Source organism: Bombina bombina, chromosome 5 (genome assembly GCF_027579735.1).
Source record: "Bombina bombina isolate aBomBom1 chromosome 5, aBomBom1.pri, whole genome shotgun sequence".
In the NCBI taxonomy this organism is placed as follows: domain Eukaryota; kingdom Metazoa; phylum Chordata; class Amphibia; order Anura; family Bombinatoridae; genus Bombina; species Bombina bombina.
The window spans coordinates 750,865,724-750,884,576 of NC_069503.1; the positions used below are offsets into that span (position 1 = coordinate 750,865,724).

Below are 18,853 nucleotides of genomic sequence, written 5' to 3' on the forward strand. Positions count from 1 at the left end.
TGAGGAAGTACATCTGCTTTTGTGTGATGCCCATATGTAGTGATGTGACATATTTAAGTGTGCACAACCAGCAAATCCGGTTATGACAAGACTCCTTGAGCAAGGGTTTTCCAAAATCGTCAGTGGAGGAGCTGACCCCCAATAACACAAATATGTTTCCACATGTCGTGTAAGAATGATAGTGTGGATCCTTTGCATATAAAGGCCTCTAGTTATCAAGCCGTCAACCTCAAATACGCTGGAATTCCGCAGCGTATTTGTGGCGAGGCTGATTCGCCTAAGTTATCAAGCCCTGCTGCCCGGCAAAAGTAGAATTTTGTGACATAAGCTTCGATCCGCCGGACTCAATCAGACACAGATAGATTCTTACCTTCACTCCAGATGTTCCGAACGCAAGTTTGGCACAATCTGACTACTTTTGGAAGTTATCAAATGACTACCAGGTACGCTCAGCACTTTTCCGGCCCAGCGAACCTGGTTTTCAATACGCCACCCTGGAGGCGGCGGATCCCATAGGAATCAATGGGAGTCTGACCATAGCGAAAGTTCATGTTCGCTGCTGCCCTACATCCCATTGATTCCTATGGGAGCTGTCTACACCTAACACCCTAACATGTACCCCGAGTCTAAACACCCCTAATCTGCCCCCTACACCACCGCCACCTATATTAAACATGCTAACCCCTAAACTGCCACTCCCGGAGCCCACCGCCACTCTAATAAATGTATTAACCCCTAAACCGCCGCTCCCGGACCCCGGCGCCACCTACATAATACCTATTAACCCCTATCCTGCCCCCCCTATACCGCCGCCACCTATAATAAATTTATTAACCCCTATCCTGCTGATCCCGTACCCCGCTGCAACTAAATAAATTGTTTGACCCCTAAACTGTCGCTCCCGGACCCCGCCGCCACCTATATTAAACTTATTAACCCCTAATCTGCCCCCCCTACACCGTCTCCACCTATAATAAAATTTATTAACCCCTATCCTGCCCCCCTATACTGCCGCCATCTATATTAAACTAATTAACCCCTAAACATAAGTCTAACACTAACCCTAACACCCCCCTAACTTAAATATTATTTTAATAAATCTAAATAAAATTACTATTATTAACTAAATTAATAATATTTAAAACTAAATACTTACCTATAAAATAAACCCTAATATAGCTACAATATAACTAATAATTATATTGTAGCTATTTTAGGATTTATTTTTATTTTAAAGGCAAATTTCAATTTATTTTAACTAGGCACAATAGTTATTAAATAGTTATTAACTATTTAATAGCTACCTAGTTAAAATAAAGACAAATTTACCTGTAAAATAAAAACTAACCTAAGTTACAATTACACCTAACACTACACTATAATTAAATAAATTATTCCTATTTAAAACCAAATACTTACCTGTAAAATAAACCCTAAGATAGCTACAATGTAATTAATAATTACATTGTAGCTATTTTAGGATTTATATTTATTTTACAGGTAACTTTGTATTTTTTTTAACTAGGTAGAATAGTTATTAAATAGTTATTAACTATTTAATAACTACCTAACTAAAAGAAATACAAAATCACCTGTAAAATAAATCCTAACCTAAGTTACAATTAAACCTAACACTACACTATCATTAAATAAATTAAATTAATTAACTACAAATACCTACAATTAAATACAATTAAATAAACTAACTAAAGTACAAAAAATAAAAAAAAACTAAGTTACAAAAAATAAAAAATATTACATGAACCTAATCTAAGCCCCCTAATAATATAACAAAGCCCCCCAAAATAAAAAAATGCCCTACCCTATTCTAAATTACGAAAGTTAACAGCTCTATTACCTTACCAGCCCTTAAAAGGGCCTTTTGCGGGGCATGCCCCAAAGTATTCAGCTCTTTTGTATGTTAAAAAAATACAACCCCCCCAACATTAAAACCCACCATCCACATACCCCTACTCTAACCCACCCAAACCCCCCTTAAAAAACCTAACACTAACCCCCTGAAGATCATCCTACCTTTAGCCATCTTCAGCCAGCCGACCACTGATTGAACAGAAGAGGACATCCACAGCGGCCGAAGTCGTCATCCAAGGGGCGCTGAAGAGGTCTTCCATCCGATAGAAGTCTTCATCCAGGCGGCGTCTTCAATCTTCATCCATCCGGAGCAGAGCCGAGCCTTCTTCAAACGAGCCGACGCGGAGCCATCCTCTTCCAATGACGCCTACCCGATGAATGGATATTCCTTTAAGTGACGTCATCCAAGATGGCATCCCTCAAATTCCGATTGGCTGATTCTATCAGCCAATCGGAATTAAAGTAGGAAAAATCTGATTAGCTGATCCAATTAGTCAATCAGATTGAGCTTGCATTCTATTGGCTGATCGGAACAGCCAATAGAATGTGAGCTCAATCTGATTGGCTGATTGGATCAGCCAATCGGATTGAACTTGAATCTGATTGGCTGATTGGATCGGCCAATCAGATTTTTCCTACCTTAATTCCGATTGGCTGATAGAATCCTATCAGCCAATCGGAATTTGAGGGACGCCATCTTGGATGACGTCACTTAAAGGAACCTTCATTCGTCGGGTAGGGGTCATTGGAAGAGGATGGCTCCGCGTCGGCTCGTTTGAAGAAGGCTCCGCTCCGGATGGATGAAGATTGAAGACGCTGCCTGGATGAAGACTTCTATCGGATGGAAGACCTCTTCAGCGCCCCCTGGATGATGACTTTGGCCGCTGCAGATGTCCTCTTCTGTTCCATCGGTGGTCGGCTGGCTGAAGATGGCTAAAGGTAGGATGATCTTCAGGGGGTTAGTGTTAGGTTTTTTTAAGGGGGGTTTGAGTGGGTTAGAGTAGGGGTATGTGGGTGGTGGGTTTTAATGTTGGGGGGGTTTGTATTTTTTTGTACATGCAAAAGAGCTGAATACTTTGGGGCATGCCCCGCAAAAGGCCCTTTTAAGGGCTGGTAAGGTAATAGAGCTGTTAACTTTCGTAATTTAGAATAGGGTAGGGCATTTTTTTTATTTTGCAGGGCTTTTATTATTTTATTAGGGGGCTTAGATTAGGTGTAATTAGATTAAAAATCTTGTAATATTTTTTTATTTTTTGTAACTTATTTTTTTTTATTTTTTGTACTTTAGTTTATTTAATTGTATTGAATTGTAGGTATTTGTAGTTAATTAATTTAATTTATTTAATGATAGTGTAGTGTTAGGTTTAATTGTAACTTAGGTTAGGATTTATTTTACAGGTAATTTTGTATTTCTTTTAGCTAGGTAGTTATTAAATAGTTAATAACTATTTAATAACTATTCTACCTAGTTAAAATAAATACAAAGTTACCTGTAAAATAAATATAAATCCTAAAATAGCTACAATGTAATTATTAATTACATTGTAGCTATCTTAGGGTTTATTTTACAGGTAAGTATTTAGTTTTAAATAGGAATAATTTAGTTAATGATAGTGTAGTGTTAGGTGTAATTGTAACTTAGGTTAGTTTTTATTTTACAGGTAAATTTGTCTTTATTTTAACTAGGTAGCTATTAAATAGTTAATAACTATTTAATAGCTATTGTGCCTAGTTAAAATAAATTTAAATTTGCCTGTAAAATAAAAATAAATCCTAAAATAGCTACAATATAATTATTAGTAATATTGTAGCTATATTAGGGTTTATTTTATAGGTATTTAGTTTTAAATAGGAATAACTAATTTAATAAGAGTAATATTTATTTAATTAATATTTAAGTTAGGGGGGTGTTAGGGTTAGACTTAGGTTTAGGGGTTAATAATTTTATTATAGGTTGCAGCGGTATAGGGGGGGCAGGATAGGGGTTAACACATTTATTATAGGTGGCGACGGTGTAGGGGGGGCAGATTAGGGGTTAATAAGTTTAATATAGGTGGCGGTGGGGTCCGGGAGCGGCGGTTTAGGGGTTAAACAATTTATTTAGTTGCGGCGGGGTACGGGATCGGCAGAATAGGGGTTAATAAATTTATTATAGGTGGCGGCGGTATAGGGGGCAGGATAGGGGTTAATAGGTATTATGTAGGTGGCGGCGGGGTCCGGGAGCGGCGGTTTAGGGGTTAATCAGTTTATTAGAGTGGCGGTGGGCTCCGGGAGCGGCGGTTTAGGGGTTAATACATTTATGATAGTTGCGGCGGGGTCTAGGAGCGGCAGTTTAGGGGTTAATAACTTTATTTAGTTGCAGGGGGCTCGGGGGGCTCCGGGGGTGCCGGTATAGGGGGTAGAACAGTATAGTATAGTGTGAGTTCTTAGTGATAGCTTATCAATAAAGCTGTGAAAAAGCCGAAGAGCATTGAGATCGGATGAGTGATAACTATCACAGTCCGCAGCTCATCGGCCCGTTCTTGGTGCGCGGCTATTTGACAGCTTTTTTGATAACTTTGGCGAAGATATTCAGGTCCGCGGCGGCGATGTGAGCGAGCTTAGGCGGGCGTATTGGGGCCGGCGAAGGCAGATAAGTAGACACATTGATAACTAAAGGCCAAAGAGTTCAGTTAAAGGGACATTAAACACAAATTGTAGACTACATGATTATGAACATTCATATATAATAATAATTTTGCCATGAAAACTGCAGCTTTCGTTTGTCAAATGAGTATATTGTTTTATGTTTATTCTTTTAATTGCTTTCCCTGTCCCTCAGAACAAAAGAATCATTGCTAACAAATAACAAACTAATATTCAGATATAGCACAAACTCTGTTTGCATATGTGCAGACTTGGGCAGCTTGCCCTCTTGTATTCCCTTAAGGAGGTTTAGCACTGATTCAACTTAGTTACTATTGCAAAGAATGATTTTCATATCATGATTGTTGATGTAAAACTGATAATCCACCATTTAAAAGCATGTGACATCTTAGAAGCTTAGGGAGAGAAAAGTAAACAAAAGCTCACATAAATTGCCTAAAAGTATTAACCCAAGCCTCCCTGGTATAAAGTGAAACAAGCACAATTTTTAGATATATTTTACAGCAAAAAGCTGCAAAATAAATATTGTAAACAAAATCAGACGAAAAGTGGCACAATATGTGTATATCAAATGGGTCTAAATGTCAGAGTGATATTATAAGCACAGGGTAGTCACATTTGTGAAGAGTACGCGAATGTGCTAGTAGACACAGGCTGGTTATCACAGCTGACCAGCTAGCTAAACTCCGGTCATGAAACTGGATCAAAGGATACAGATGGTAATATCAGTCCATCTCATATGGTAGCGATATGCTCAGGAAAGGTTTTGGTGATGGTATATTATAAAATTATTTATTGAGGCCCATTTATCAAGCTCCGTATGGTTTCTCTGGTGAGTCTTCAAACTCGACAGAAACAGCAGTTATGAAGCAGCGGTCTAAAGACCGCTGCTCCATAGCCCTGTCCGTCTGCTCTGCGCAGGCTGACAGGAATCGCCACAATTCAACCCGATCGAGTACGATCGGGTTGATTGACACCCCCTGCTGGCGGCCCATTGGCCGCAAATCTGCAGGGGGCACCGTTGCACCAGCAGCTCTTGTAAGCTGCTGGTGCAATGCTGAATACGGAGAGCGTATTGCTCTCCGCATTCAGCGAGGTCTTGTGGACCTGATCCGCACTGTTGGATCAGGTCCGCAAGACCTTTGATAAATAGGCCTCATTGTATCAAACAACAAACATATAAAACCAAAACCAATGAATCCTTAAAACAGAGCTGTAAAAACAGTTTAAAATTGCAACCTGTTGAATGTATATTGCAATCATCTTTCACTTGCAATAATGAAACATTTTATGCTTTGTTGAAATGTCAAGTTTAACATATTACTTTGGTTAAACTTGTTTCTTATATATTACATGTTACACAGCCCTTAAAGAGGTTAAAATGCAAAAAATATTTATGACTTAAATGTATCCACCAAAGCTATTTCACTGCCATTCCCCAAACCCCAGTTAAAGTGAATTCATTCTAAAATATGCTTGCATGAAAAATTATAGATATGGTCTTATAAACTTGCCCAAACTTGGTCAAATTAGACTGTAAAAAAATATTTCTCATACAAAGATTGATATAGAGTTCTTATGGGAAAAAAACATATAACTGCGTGCTTAAGATAAATGAACAAGAACAAAGAAAGGGATTTGATGACCTACAATATAATGTAATTTTGCAAGAGATAAGCTGACTACTTATGAAAGGTGTTAGCTGTACTATCTCCTGGACATATTACAGCTGTACCCTAGAGAGACAAAACAATACTTTCTTATATATTGGATTTGTGATAGTTAATATTCTTAATAAAAGGTCTGCACAGTTTATGTTATGAATCACTTAGCTTTGTGTTAATTTAAAGACTACTAAAACAACCAAATGTTAAAGGGACAATCTACACTAAAATTGCTATTATTTAAAAAGATAGATAATGCCTTTACTACCCATTCCCAAGCTTTGCGCAACCAACACTGTCTGCCTATTTCAAAGGCTCTATAGACAACCTCTTAATCACATGCTTTTTTTATTTGCTTTTCACAACAGGAGACTGTTAGTTCCTGTGGTCCATATAGATAACAATGTGTTCACGCCGAAGAAGATATTTAAGATTTAGCACAAAACAATACTAAATGAAAGTCAATAGATAATAAACAGTCACGGTCATGTGATCAGGGGGCTGTCAGAAGATGCTTAGATACAATGTAATCACAGAGATAAAAAAATATATTAATATAACAGTGTTGGTTGTGCAAAACTAGGGAATGGGTAATAAAGGGATTATCTATATGTTAAAACAATAAAAAAATCTATTGTAAACTGTCCCTTTAAAACACAAAAGTCCACTGTTAACTAAAAAAATATATATAAGACTAGGTTAGAGTAATAAATTTAAGCACTTGCAGAGAGTGCAGCAATAATTTATTGTTACCAGTGTAAGTTTAATACCTTCAGGTGGAAAATTATAGAGAAAACCATGACTCCTGAGAGGGGAGTCAATAGAGTATAGTTGTGGTACAGACATGAAATATATTGGAATTTCACATAAGATACCAGAGTACCAAGATTCTTCTGGGGAGTAAATTTGTCAGTATTTTTTAGCCCTATGTCCTAATATTTCATATAAATATACCAGTGGAGAGAGCTGTATCATTTCCAATTTAGCCAAACATGATTGTTCAATCCAATGAATGCACATGTGGCTAGATTACAAGTTGAGCGATACTGTTAGAGCTAGCGTGCAATATTAAAATATCGCACCCGCGTTATCTTGCACGCTTAATATAAGTTTAAAGTAAATGCATCAGGACAAACGCAAACTAAATTTGCGCTCGTCAGGTTAGCGTAACTGAAGACCTTGCATAACAGGTAAGGGCTAAGAAAAATGTTGCATTAAACACAACATAAATACAAAATTAACAGAAAGTAACTCTTTTTTGCTTGTGCACTAACCCAACGCACGCAAAGAGCAGAACTTACAATATTGTGACCGCGTTAACGTACTCTCCTATAGACTTCAATGCAGAGAGAAAAGTTGACAAAAACTAACACCCATAACCCATACGCTAACCCGAATCACAATAAGCCCGCTACTCTAATAACCCCTAACCCACTGCATAGCCCACCACAAACTACCCCTCTACACTTTTAACTCCTAGGAAAAAGAGGTTTCCCTGGTAACTAGACTAGGGAGGGCGAGGGTTACTGGACACACATCCAAAATCCCACCTATTGTAATATATACAAATAAGGGGGCAATGCCTAGTGCTTGGGTAAATATATTAGAAAGGAAAAAGAAGAGAAGGAAGCACTATATGGGCACACTTAAACTTAAGGAGGATAGTGTGTACAATCCAAAATTAATTAAGTAAGAGGACTAGAGGACCGAAAAGGTAATTTTAAAACTTAACTTTTACTGTAATTAATAAAGATAAAAGAGGGGAAAGAATACCCTTCCTAGATCACTGCCATATTGGCGGGATATTACCTTTTAATACCGTCTAAAACGTCAAGTTTTTACTGCCATAAATTTCTTTGTTGAAATTTAACACTTCAAGCCCTATCCACCCTATCGGCAGGATATTGCCTTTTTAATACCGTACACACCCAAAAACACAGGGAGCAGTCTCTAATTTATATGTCTTTTTATTATTTTTTCATTTTTTTAATAAGAGTGCTTAGTCACCTTTTATCTTTATTAATTACAGTAAAAGTTAAGTTTTAAAAATGACCTTTTCAGTCCTCTCGTCCTCTTACTTAATTAATTGTGGATTGTACACATTATCCTCGTTCAGTTTAAGTGTGCCCATATAGTGCTTCCTTCTCTTCTTTTTCCTTACTATTAACCCCTAGCCCGCCACATAGCCCACCACAAAGTAACCCACTGAACTATTAACCCCTATGACCTATGAAAATCACAAGCAGCAGTTGATTTTGAAAACATAAAAAGCTAGATTATGAGTGGAGCAGTAATTACCGCTCCCGCTCACAAACTAACTCTGCTCACACTACTAACCACTAAACTGCCACAATCCCCACCACAAAGAAACCCACTACACTATTAACCCCTAAACCACCACAACCCTCGCCGCAAAGTAGCCCACTACACTATTAACTCCTAAACCCCCACCACAATGTAACCCACTACATTATTAACCCCTAAACCACCATAACTCCCACCACATCATAACCCAAAAACATCTAACCCCCCTAACCTAACACCCTCTAAGTTACCCCAAATGAAATACAAACCTTACCTGTAAAAAAAACTAATAGTACCTTTTAAAAAAAAAACTTACCTCAAAAAATGTAAAACCTAACCATACCTTTAAATGGTCAGTAAAGTCAATATTAATCTTTCATAACTTTTCATAAGATAGGGTATGCAATTTTAAACAACTTTCCAATTTACTTTTATCATCAAATTTGCTTTGTTCTCCTGGCATTTTTTGTTAAAGGCTAAACCTATGTAGACTTATATGCTAATGCTAATTTCTAAGCCCATGAAGGCAGCCTCTTATCTCAGTGCATTTTCATTTTTACAGTTTTTTTACAGCTAAACAATGCTAGTCCATGTGTGACATACAAAGAACATTGTGCTCACGCCCATGGAGTTATTTACGTGTCAGCATTGATTGGCTAAAATGCAAGTCTGTCAAAAGAACTGAGATTGGGGTGCAGTCTGCAGAGGCTTAAATACAAGGTAATCACAGAGGTAAAAAGTATATTAATATAACCATTTTGGTTATGCAAAACTGGGGAATGGGTAATAAAGGGATTATCTATCTTTTAAAATAATAAACATTTTCAAGTAGATTGTCTCTTTAAAAATATAAAGCCTAACATTACCTTAAAAATAAAATGACCTAAAATGACTAGGGGGGAAACCCACCACTTCAGAAAATAAAAAATCCACCATTACAGAACAAAAAAAAACAAATTACCAAAAGTAAAAAAAGAAACAGTTACACCTATTCTAAAACCCCCTGTTAAAAAAACACCCCAAAATAAAAAACCTATGCTAACACTAAAATACAACAATAGCCCTTAAAAGCTTACCCCACACTCAAAGGTGCCAGCAGCCCTCACTCTAGACAGATGTATTTTTACCTATCCAGCTCTATGCCTAGTTCTGTGAGTTGCTGCTTATGGACATTGTTGTTTATTCATTTAGTAATTTGAGCTTTTTTGTGGCAATTACGCATTTTTTAAACTATATGTACGTTTTGTTTTTGCTCAGGCAAGTAGTCAAGACGAAAGAAAAAGAGACTTTGAAACAATTTTTGCACACTATGATGTTGTAAGTATATCTCATGACATGGTCACCTAACCTATCCTTTGTATATGTTTTACAATACATTTAGTCAATGTATTTAGATGTAATCTACTATTATACTAAATTACTATTGAGTATTTTTTTTTTCCATTCTAAACTGATCCAGTTTTCCAGTTTTTACATTTTTGCTCTATGGAATGTAGCAGTGCATATGTATATTTTATTACTGTTTTGCCAATATTTTCACTAACAAGTTTGCCAGTGTATATAACCCATTTCTATAGGGCAGCTTCTTGGCAGTGCACATGGTGCAACCCACCTTCTCTGCCCATGCAGTTAAAGGTTACAGCTGAGCAAATCCAAACAGCACACAGCAGAAGCTCTCATAGCAGCCAGGGGACCTTAACAAATTAGGGTGTAAAAAAGGTTCTATAAAACTGCATATTGACTGTGGTGACTAAGGGGAGTGACAATTTTGTACCAATTATTCATGGGTAGAATATACAGAAAGTGGAGAAAATCACCCACTGGGCCTGGAACTAAGCCCCAGTCTAATCACAACCAACCAGTGCCTAGAACAAATGCTCAGACCACAGAAAACTTTCCCCTGCACCTCAAGGGTTACTAATATTGTGGCAGCCATGACAGTGTCTAAATGTTGATTCTTAATATGCAGCCCCTGGAATCTGATAATTACCTATGATATATTTAAGGCTGCATCAAACATTTGTATGAAATGTAGATATATTTATTTCAAATACTCTTTATTATGTTGTTCGTAGTAATAATAGTATTTATTTCTAATTATCCATCTCATTCTTTTTTTATTATTATTATTTATTTATTCAAGTAATCAATTAATACATAATTACAGTACAAATATCATAATACACATGATATGAGCATTACAGATAGTAATATGGTGATATAAAATAAAATAAAGATTTCTCAGTATTTACATTGTTGGATCAATAAATAGTGCATTTAACTGAAAAATGTGAACTAAAAATTATCACATTACAATCTGTTTTGTACTTTGCTTTTGTTACAAGGAAATTATAATGTCAGACACATAATCTTATAGTTACAATATACTTTCTGTTTATTTAAATCATTCTTAAAGTGACCATTTTTAAAGTAACAAAATACTTTATATCTGTTTCAAATATAGCAGCACAGATACAATTTTCTCTTATTCTATTCCTCTGTTAAAGTTTCTAAAAAATAATAATAATAGAAAAAATATATATATTGTTTCTCCCTATCTATGGTCACCTTCGGGACACTATTCTAGTAAAATGTAGTTTCTGACAATAGCAGTAGCGCATACCTTACTTTCTGGAAGGGTTTCAAAATTTCTTTTTGTATATCTAGCGTTTAGGACCTAATGATTCCCGACCATTTCATTAAATAATTTTTAAGTTGTCTTTCATTTTTTATTTCAATATTTATTTGTTCGTTAGCTGGGTGTACATATTTTGCACAAATTCTGCAATGCTGGGATATCTTCCTGATTTCCAGTACTGCAGAATTAATTTACTAGCTACTTGTATACCGTTGATTATTAAAGGGTGTTCTTCTCTTAAAGGTTGTCTAGAGAAAATAAAAAATAAAATACTTGCATGTATAAGAGATATTTTCTGTATCAAAAAAACTTATTAATCCAAAATGAGACTTACTTTCAGAACTGAAATATCTTAGGGCAGTACCAGAAACAATGAAGAATATCTGCTTATGAAGCACGGCAGTGAAAAAACATTCCCCCTTAGAATTTTTATCCCATTTGGCTAACAGCTTAGGAGTTATATATGATAGATTAATCAGGAAGCTATGTGTTTCTTTCCATGATATATTCTTATGGCCAACCATCAATATACTTTGTTTGATATCTTGTGCAGACACTGCAGACACCTCTGGGAGTAACTTCTGTCATTATTAGTAGACGTTTTCTATTTGTATCTCTCCTAAAATGCTCATGATCATTCTGTACCAGTGTGATATTGAATGATGGCCTGCCTGAAAAGTTTGAATGCCATCTTCAATTGGCCCTAGTTCTAGACTGTAAGATTGATTTTGTATAAAATAACTAAGGAATTGTCAAATCTGCAAATAACCATAAAAATGCTGCTTTGGGAGTTTAAATTCTGTTTGGATCTGGGTAAATATTTTAATCACCCACCTCTGTCTCTTGATCCATCAACTGGGCTAGATATTGTAGTCCACTTCTTTTCCATATATTGAATATACTAATATTTAAATCTGGAGTAAAGTCTAGATGTCCTACAATGGGGAGATTCTGAGTTCTTTTCAGAACCTTTGCCATGCGATAATCACATTTCTAATAACACTAATATTTAAAGCCAAGGATGGTCATTTGGGTATTGGAGTATGTAACAGGGCTTTTAAAGTGAAGGGGTTTATTAAGCTTTCCTTAATTCCCATGATTATCCCACAATTATCCATCTCATTCTACAGTGTTATTCAAGGACTACACTTAATAAAAAGAAAATATTAGCTTATCTTTCCATTATTTTGTGTACTGGCTCTGTTGAATAGCCTAGACGTGGTTATTTGTGTACAGACTCTGAAAAAGCCTAGACATGGTTATTTTGTGTACTTACATAGCCTAGAAGTTGTTATTTTCTGTACAGACTCTGTAAAATAGCCTAGACGTGGTGTAACTTGTCAGACTAGAGAGGCTGGAGAGGGATTTTTTTTTATCAAGCACAAAGAAAGTGTGATGTTTCACAGAAATAGCTCCTAAAATGTTCAAATAAATATCTGTAATCAGGAATACTATTTTACAATTAGAATAACGTTTTTTCACAAAAATATTGTGGGTGAAAATTGCCATTAAACCTTCCCATCTACCTAACTCACAAGGAATTTTAAACAACTAAACCCCTTAACACTTTACTGATTAAGACTTAAACAAATAAGAAATGGACACAGAGCTGGAGAAAAGACCAGGTCATGGTCACTTTTATTAAAGGGACATAAAACAAGTTGGGATAGAGACAAAATATAATATGTACTTTAATTACTTTACCTGCACATTTATACTGCAGTGCCTCACTATTAACCCTTTCTTTTTAGTTTCTGAATTGTAAAGCTCTAACTCCCCCCCACACATTTCCTTCTATGGCTGTATCTATATCTATTGTTGTTTTGGTAGAATACAAAAGTGAATAGGGATTATCGGATGGAGCATGCCTAGAAGCTTTGAACTCAATTGAAATACAATGCCTGTGTCTAAACACTGATAAGGGGAAGGGTGGAATTGGCTTCTCTAAGCAGCTTAGCTAGGTAATTAATTTAGCTTATTTTTGAAAATTATTTTAAAATACTTGTCAGCAATTTTTAAACAATTTTTTTATGCAAACTATTTTTAATTAATTAGCCCTTTGAGGATATGCACAGATCTCAACCTGTTTTATGTCCCTTTAATAAACATTAAATATTATTACTTTAACTAGGTCTCTAACAAAGTCTATTCTTGAATGGTTGCAACTAAAGTGCCTAAAAAAAGGTCATAGCCTAATCAAAAGATTGTGTACCCCTCGGCCACCATCTATAGACAACATACCACCCGTTAGCTCAACTGTCACTTCTTATGAACACTCAAATGGACCATGTCCTCCCACTGAAATAGGATAAACCTGTAAGAACTCCAAGATTTAATAGGGCACCTTTTAGAAGAGTCATTCAGCTGACCAATACTGCGGAAGCTAAAATGTAAGGGCCAAATGCTTACCAAAGAAAGATCAGCTAATCAAACTCGCACCTGGCTAAAACCTAGATTACAAGTTTTGTGTTCATGTTTTAAAGCTGAAAAATGGCCATTTCAGCATTTAAACAGTAAAGCAGCCATTACGAGTCTTGTCGGTATAGCTATACCGCAAGCATTTTAGCTTATAACGCAACGTCAGTCCCGCACTCAAAAAAAATAATGTTTTGCGTGGGATTTCCATAGCGCTGCCATTACAAGTTTTGCGGTGAGGCTAAAATGCTTGCGTTACAGTCTATACCGACACGATCTGTTCCGCAATCTGAGACCAGTAGTTATGAGTTTTGCGCAACAAAACTCATAACTAAAGTGTTACAAAGTACACTAACACCCATAAACTACCTATTAACCCCTAAACCGAGCCCTTCAGAAACTGTAAGTGGAGCATTGGGGGTTAGTGTTAGGTTTTTTAAAACCTTTTTGGGGTGTTTTTTTTTTAATTGTGGTTTGGGCATGTTGGGGGGTGTTTGTATATTTTTCAGATAAAAGAGCTGATTTCTTTAGGATAATGCCCTACAAAAGGCCCTTTTAATGGCTATTGGTAGTTTATTGTAGGCTAGGGTTTTTTTATTTTGGGGGGCCTTTCTTATTTTCATAGGGCTATTAGATTAGGTGTACTTTTTTATTTTGGATCATTTCGTTTGTTATTTTTCGTAATTTAGTGTTTGTTATTTCTTGTAGTTTAGTATTTTTTATTTTTTGTAATTGTATATTTAATTTGTTTTAGTAGTGTTAGGTTTTTTTAATGTGTAATTTAATTTATTTAATTGATAGTTATTTTAATTTTAGTATATTAGTAGTGTTAGTTTAATTTATAGTTTAAACTTAGGTTTTTTTAATTTCCCAGGTAAGTTTTTATTTATTTTAAGATAGGGATCTTGTCATTTTAATTTAAAGTTAGGGGGTTGTTAGGTTTAGGGGTTAATAGCTTAATTTAGTTTTTTGCAATGTGGGGGCTGTTGCTTTAGGGGTTAATAGGTTTATTTAGTGGCAGTGATGTGGGAAGCCAGAAGTTTAGGGGTTAATATTTTTATTTAGTGGCGGCGATGTTGGGAATAGGGGTTAATATCTTTATTATAGTGTGGGCGATGTTGGGGTGCGGGGGAATAGGGGTTAATAACTTTATTATAGTGGTGATGATGTTGGGGAGCAGCGGAATAGGGGTTAATACATTTTATTAGTGTCAGCGATGTCAGGAGCGGAAGATTAGGGGTTAATAACTTTATTTAGGTGGCAGCGATGTCGGAGGCTGCAGATTAGGGGTGTGTAGACTTGGGGTTTATGTCAGGGTGTTAGGTTTAAACGTAACTTTTTTTTCCCCATAGACATCAATGAAGGTTCCCTTACGGAGCTTTTGATTCCGAGATCACAGGCGTTAGTTTTTTTTTCTAACACTCTCTCCCCATTGGTGTCTATGGGGAAAGCGCGCACAAGCATGTCAAAGCAGCTCTTGGATTTTGTGCGGTATGTAGCTCATCACCACCATATTGCAGGCACAAGGCAGCTTTTCAAAAACTTGTAATGGCAGTGCTATGGAGGGTGAAATAACTTTTGTTGCATTCATTTCGCACCCTCTATAGTGCAAAACTTGTAATCTAGGTGTAATTAACCAAGAAAAAAGAAAACACATAAAGCACAGGGAATGGGAGGGTAGGAAAATCCCAGCAGGTACTTAACAGAAAGAGGAATAAGAATGGCCTTCCATTTCCTTAAACAGTAAATACATCACCCAGCCAACTTCCCACACACCAACACTCCTAATATAATGCTCATGTTCTACAGGAGATCAGACCCTTAAAGGGACAGTCAACACCAGAATTGTTCTTGTTTAAAGAGATAGATAATCCCTTTATTATCCATTCCCCAGTTTTGCATAACCAAACACTGTTAAAATAATATAGTTTTTACCTCTGTGATTAACTTGTATCTAAGCATCTTCTGACAGCCCTGATCACATGACATTTTATTATCTATTGACTTTCATTTTAGCCAATTAGTGCAGTGCCTGCCACAAGCCACGGGCGTGATCATAATGTTATCAATATGGCTCACATGAACTAGCTCTCCCCTGTTGTGAAAAGTAAATAAAAAAGCATCTGATAAGAGACGGCCTTAAAGGGCTTAGAAATTATCATATGAGCCTTCCTAGGTTTAGCTTTCAACTAATAATACCAAGGGAACAAAGCAAAATTGGTTATAAAAGTAAATTGGAAAGTTGTTTAAAATTACATGCCTTAATTGAAACATGAAAGTGGTTTTGGACTTGACTGTCCCTTTAATTTTGCTTAAGGCTGATACTTTTATTCTATATTTAATATAACTATTTATATGGACAGTATAATATTTAGACAATCTAGGCCCTTTTAATATAAATCTGTTTACATAAGTCCAGTAGAGGCTCCTCCATAGGGGTAGAAGGGGTAGAAAAATTTAAAAAATAATAAATAAAATGCCAATGTCAGGTGGGACTGTATGGTTACTAGTAGTTTTTTTTTCAGGAAGGGTGGGGCAGGGGGTTAGTTTAAAATAATAATTAAAAAAAAAGCCTATAGTAAAAAAAAAAATTGGAAAGCTGCCCTGCCTGAGAGCACTTTACACATGCTCAGTCTGCTCCTGTAAGATATTTCTAACTTCTCACATTCAGTCTCCATTAGGACTCTAAGCAAAAATGTCCACACAAAAAGGCTCCTAACCTCCCATTGACTGCCAGCATGGGAGGGCATGGTTACACATTCAGCATGGATGTCATGTGAAAACCTACAAGGTTTGCCCTGCACACAGCTCCTTCCTTCCTCCTTGTTTTTATTAAGCCTTTTCAGCTCATGGTTAGCTTCTCAACTCACTTGCTTTAAATTGCATAACTCAGCCGTCTTCATGGTGCAAGCGATCAGATAGAAATCTAGAGCAGTGTCACAGAAGAACAAGGAGAAAGCTGTGCAGAGCAAATAAACTCTACAGTCAAATACAGGAGGCACCCTTTTTTTTTTTTTTTTAAGACACCTGATTTAAAAAATAAAGCATTTAAGCGGTCTGTATGATGTATGAGGTATATAGTGATCAAAGTCAGTGAAACCAGAAATAAACTTTGTTTCCTCTGCTGCTTCTATATAAAATCACAAAACACTTTAAACAGGCATTGTTTCCCTTATACCTATTTACAATGGTACAGTCACTCACTCTAAGATATGTGTTTATATTTTATGTATATATATATATATATATATATATATACAGTATATATATAGTATATATAGTATATATATATATACAGGGAGTGCAGAATTATTAGGCAAATGAGTATTTTGACCACATCATCCTCTTTATGCATGTTGTCTTACTCCAAGCTGTATAGGCTCGAAAGCCTACTACCAATTAAGCATATTAGGTGATGTGCATCTCTGTAATGAGAAGGGGTGTGGTCTAATGACATCAACACCCTATATCAGGTGTGCATAATTATTAGGCAACTTCCTTTCCTTTGGCAAAATGGGTCAAAAGAAGGACTTGACAGGCTCAGAAAAGTCAAAAATAGTGAGATATCTTGCAGAGGGATGCAGCACTCTTAAAATTGCAAAGCTTCTGAAGCGTGATCATCGAACAATCAAGCGTTTCATTCAAAATAGTCAACAGGGTCGCAAGAAGCGTGTGGAAAAACCAAGGCGCAAAATAACTGCCCATGAACTGAGAAAAGTCAAGCGTGCAGCTGCCAAGATGCCACTTGCCACCAGTTTGGCCATATTTCAGAGCTGCAACATCACTGGAGTGCCCAAAAGCACAAGGTGTGCAATACTCAGAGACATGGCCAAGGTAAGAAAGGCTGAAAGACGACCACCACTGAACAAGACACACAAGCTGAAACGTCAAGACTGGGCCAAGAAATATCTCAAGACTGATTTTTCTAAGGTTTTATGGACTGATGAAATGAGAGTGAGACTTGATGGGCCAGATGGATGGGCCCGTGGCTGGATTGGTAAAGGGCAGAGAGCTCCAGTCTGACTCAGACGCCAGCAAGGTGGAGGTGGAGTACTGGTTTGGGCTGGTATCATCAAAGATGAGCTTGTGGGGCCTTTTCGGGTTGAGGATGGAGTCAATCTCAACTCCCAGTCCTACTGCCAGTTTCTCGAAGACACCTTCTTCAAGCAGTGGTACAGGAAGAAGTCTGCATCCTTCAAGAAAAACATGATTTTCATGCAGGACAATGCTCCATCACACGCGTCCAAGTACTCCACAGCGTGGCTGGCAAGAAAGGGTATAAAAGAAGAAAATCTAATGACATGGCCTCCTTGTTCACCTGATCTGAACCCCATTGAGAACCTGTGGTCCATCATCAAATGTGAGATTTACAAGGAGGGAAAACAGTACACCTCTCTGAACAGTATCTGGGAGGCTGTGGTTGCTGCTGCATGCAATGTTGATGGTGAACAGATCAAAACACTGACAGAATCCATGGATGGCAGGCTTTTGAGTGTCCTTGCAAAGAAAGGTGGCTATATTGGTCACTAATTTGTTTTTGTTTTGTTTTTGAATGTCAGAAATGTATATTTGTGAATGTTGAGATGTTATATTGGTTTCACTGGTAAAATTAATTATTGAAATGGGTATATATTTGTTTTTTGTTAAGTTGCCTAATAATTATGCACAGTAATAGTCACCTTCACACACAGATATCCCCCTAAAATAGCTATAACTAAAAACAAACTAAAAACTACTTCCAAAACTATTCAGCTTTGATATTAATGAGTATTTTGGGTTCATTGAGAACATGGTTGTTGTTCAATAATAAAATTAATCCTCAAAAATACAACTTGCCTAATAATTCTGCACTCCCTGTGTATATATATATATATATATATACACAGTGTTTATATATATATATTTATATAAATGTATTTTATTTTTTCATAATGGAAGTTCACCAGTATGAAAATGCTCGCTGATACAATTTGGGAATAGGTATATTGTTATTATGCATTTTATTATTTTCCTATTGCTGGCATATACTGTAACTATGTCTACCCCTTGTGGTATATGCCAGTAATAGTGCAATAATAAAATGATCTATGTTTAAACATTTGTAAAAAGATTAAATACATACACCTAGATTTAGAGTTTGGCGTTAGCCATCAAAAGCAGCATTAAGGGGTCCTAACGCTGCTTTTTACCGCCCGCTGGTATTTAGAGTCATGCAGGAAAGGGTCTAACGCTCACTTCCTCACCGCGACTCCAGGCTACCGCAGATCCTCTTACACCAATTGTGTATCCTATCTTTTCAATGGGATCACCATTG

At 36.5% G+C, this 18,853-nt stretch overlaps 1 protein-coding gene across 1 annotated transcript in view; it reads left to right on the top strand.

Annotated features, from left to right (window-relative positions):
• SCGN (secretagogin, EF-hand calcium binding protein) overlaps positions 1 to 18,853 on the top strand; it is a 193,963-nt gene that overhangs the window by 145,656 nt on the left and 29,454 nt on the right. Inside the window, exon 9 of the mRNA XM_053713113.1 lies at positions 9,744 to 9,803. Within this exon, the coding sequence (XP_053569088.1) occupies positions 9,744 to 9,803 (60 nt within the window). The remainder of the gene's footprint in view (positions 1 to 9,743; positions 9,804 to 18,853) is intronic.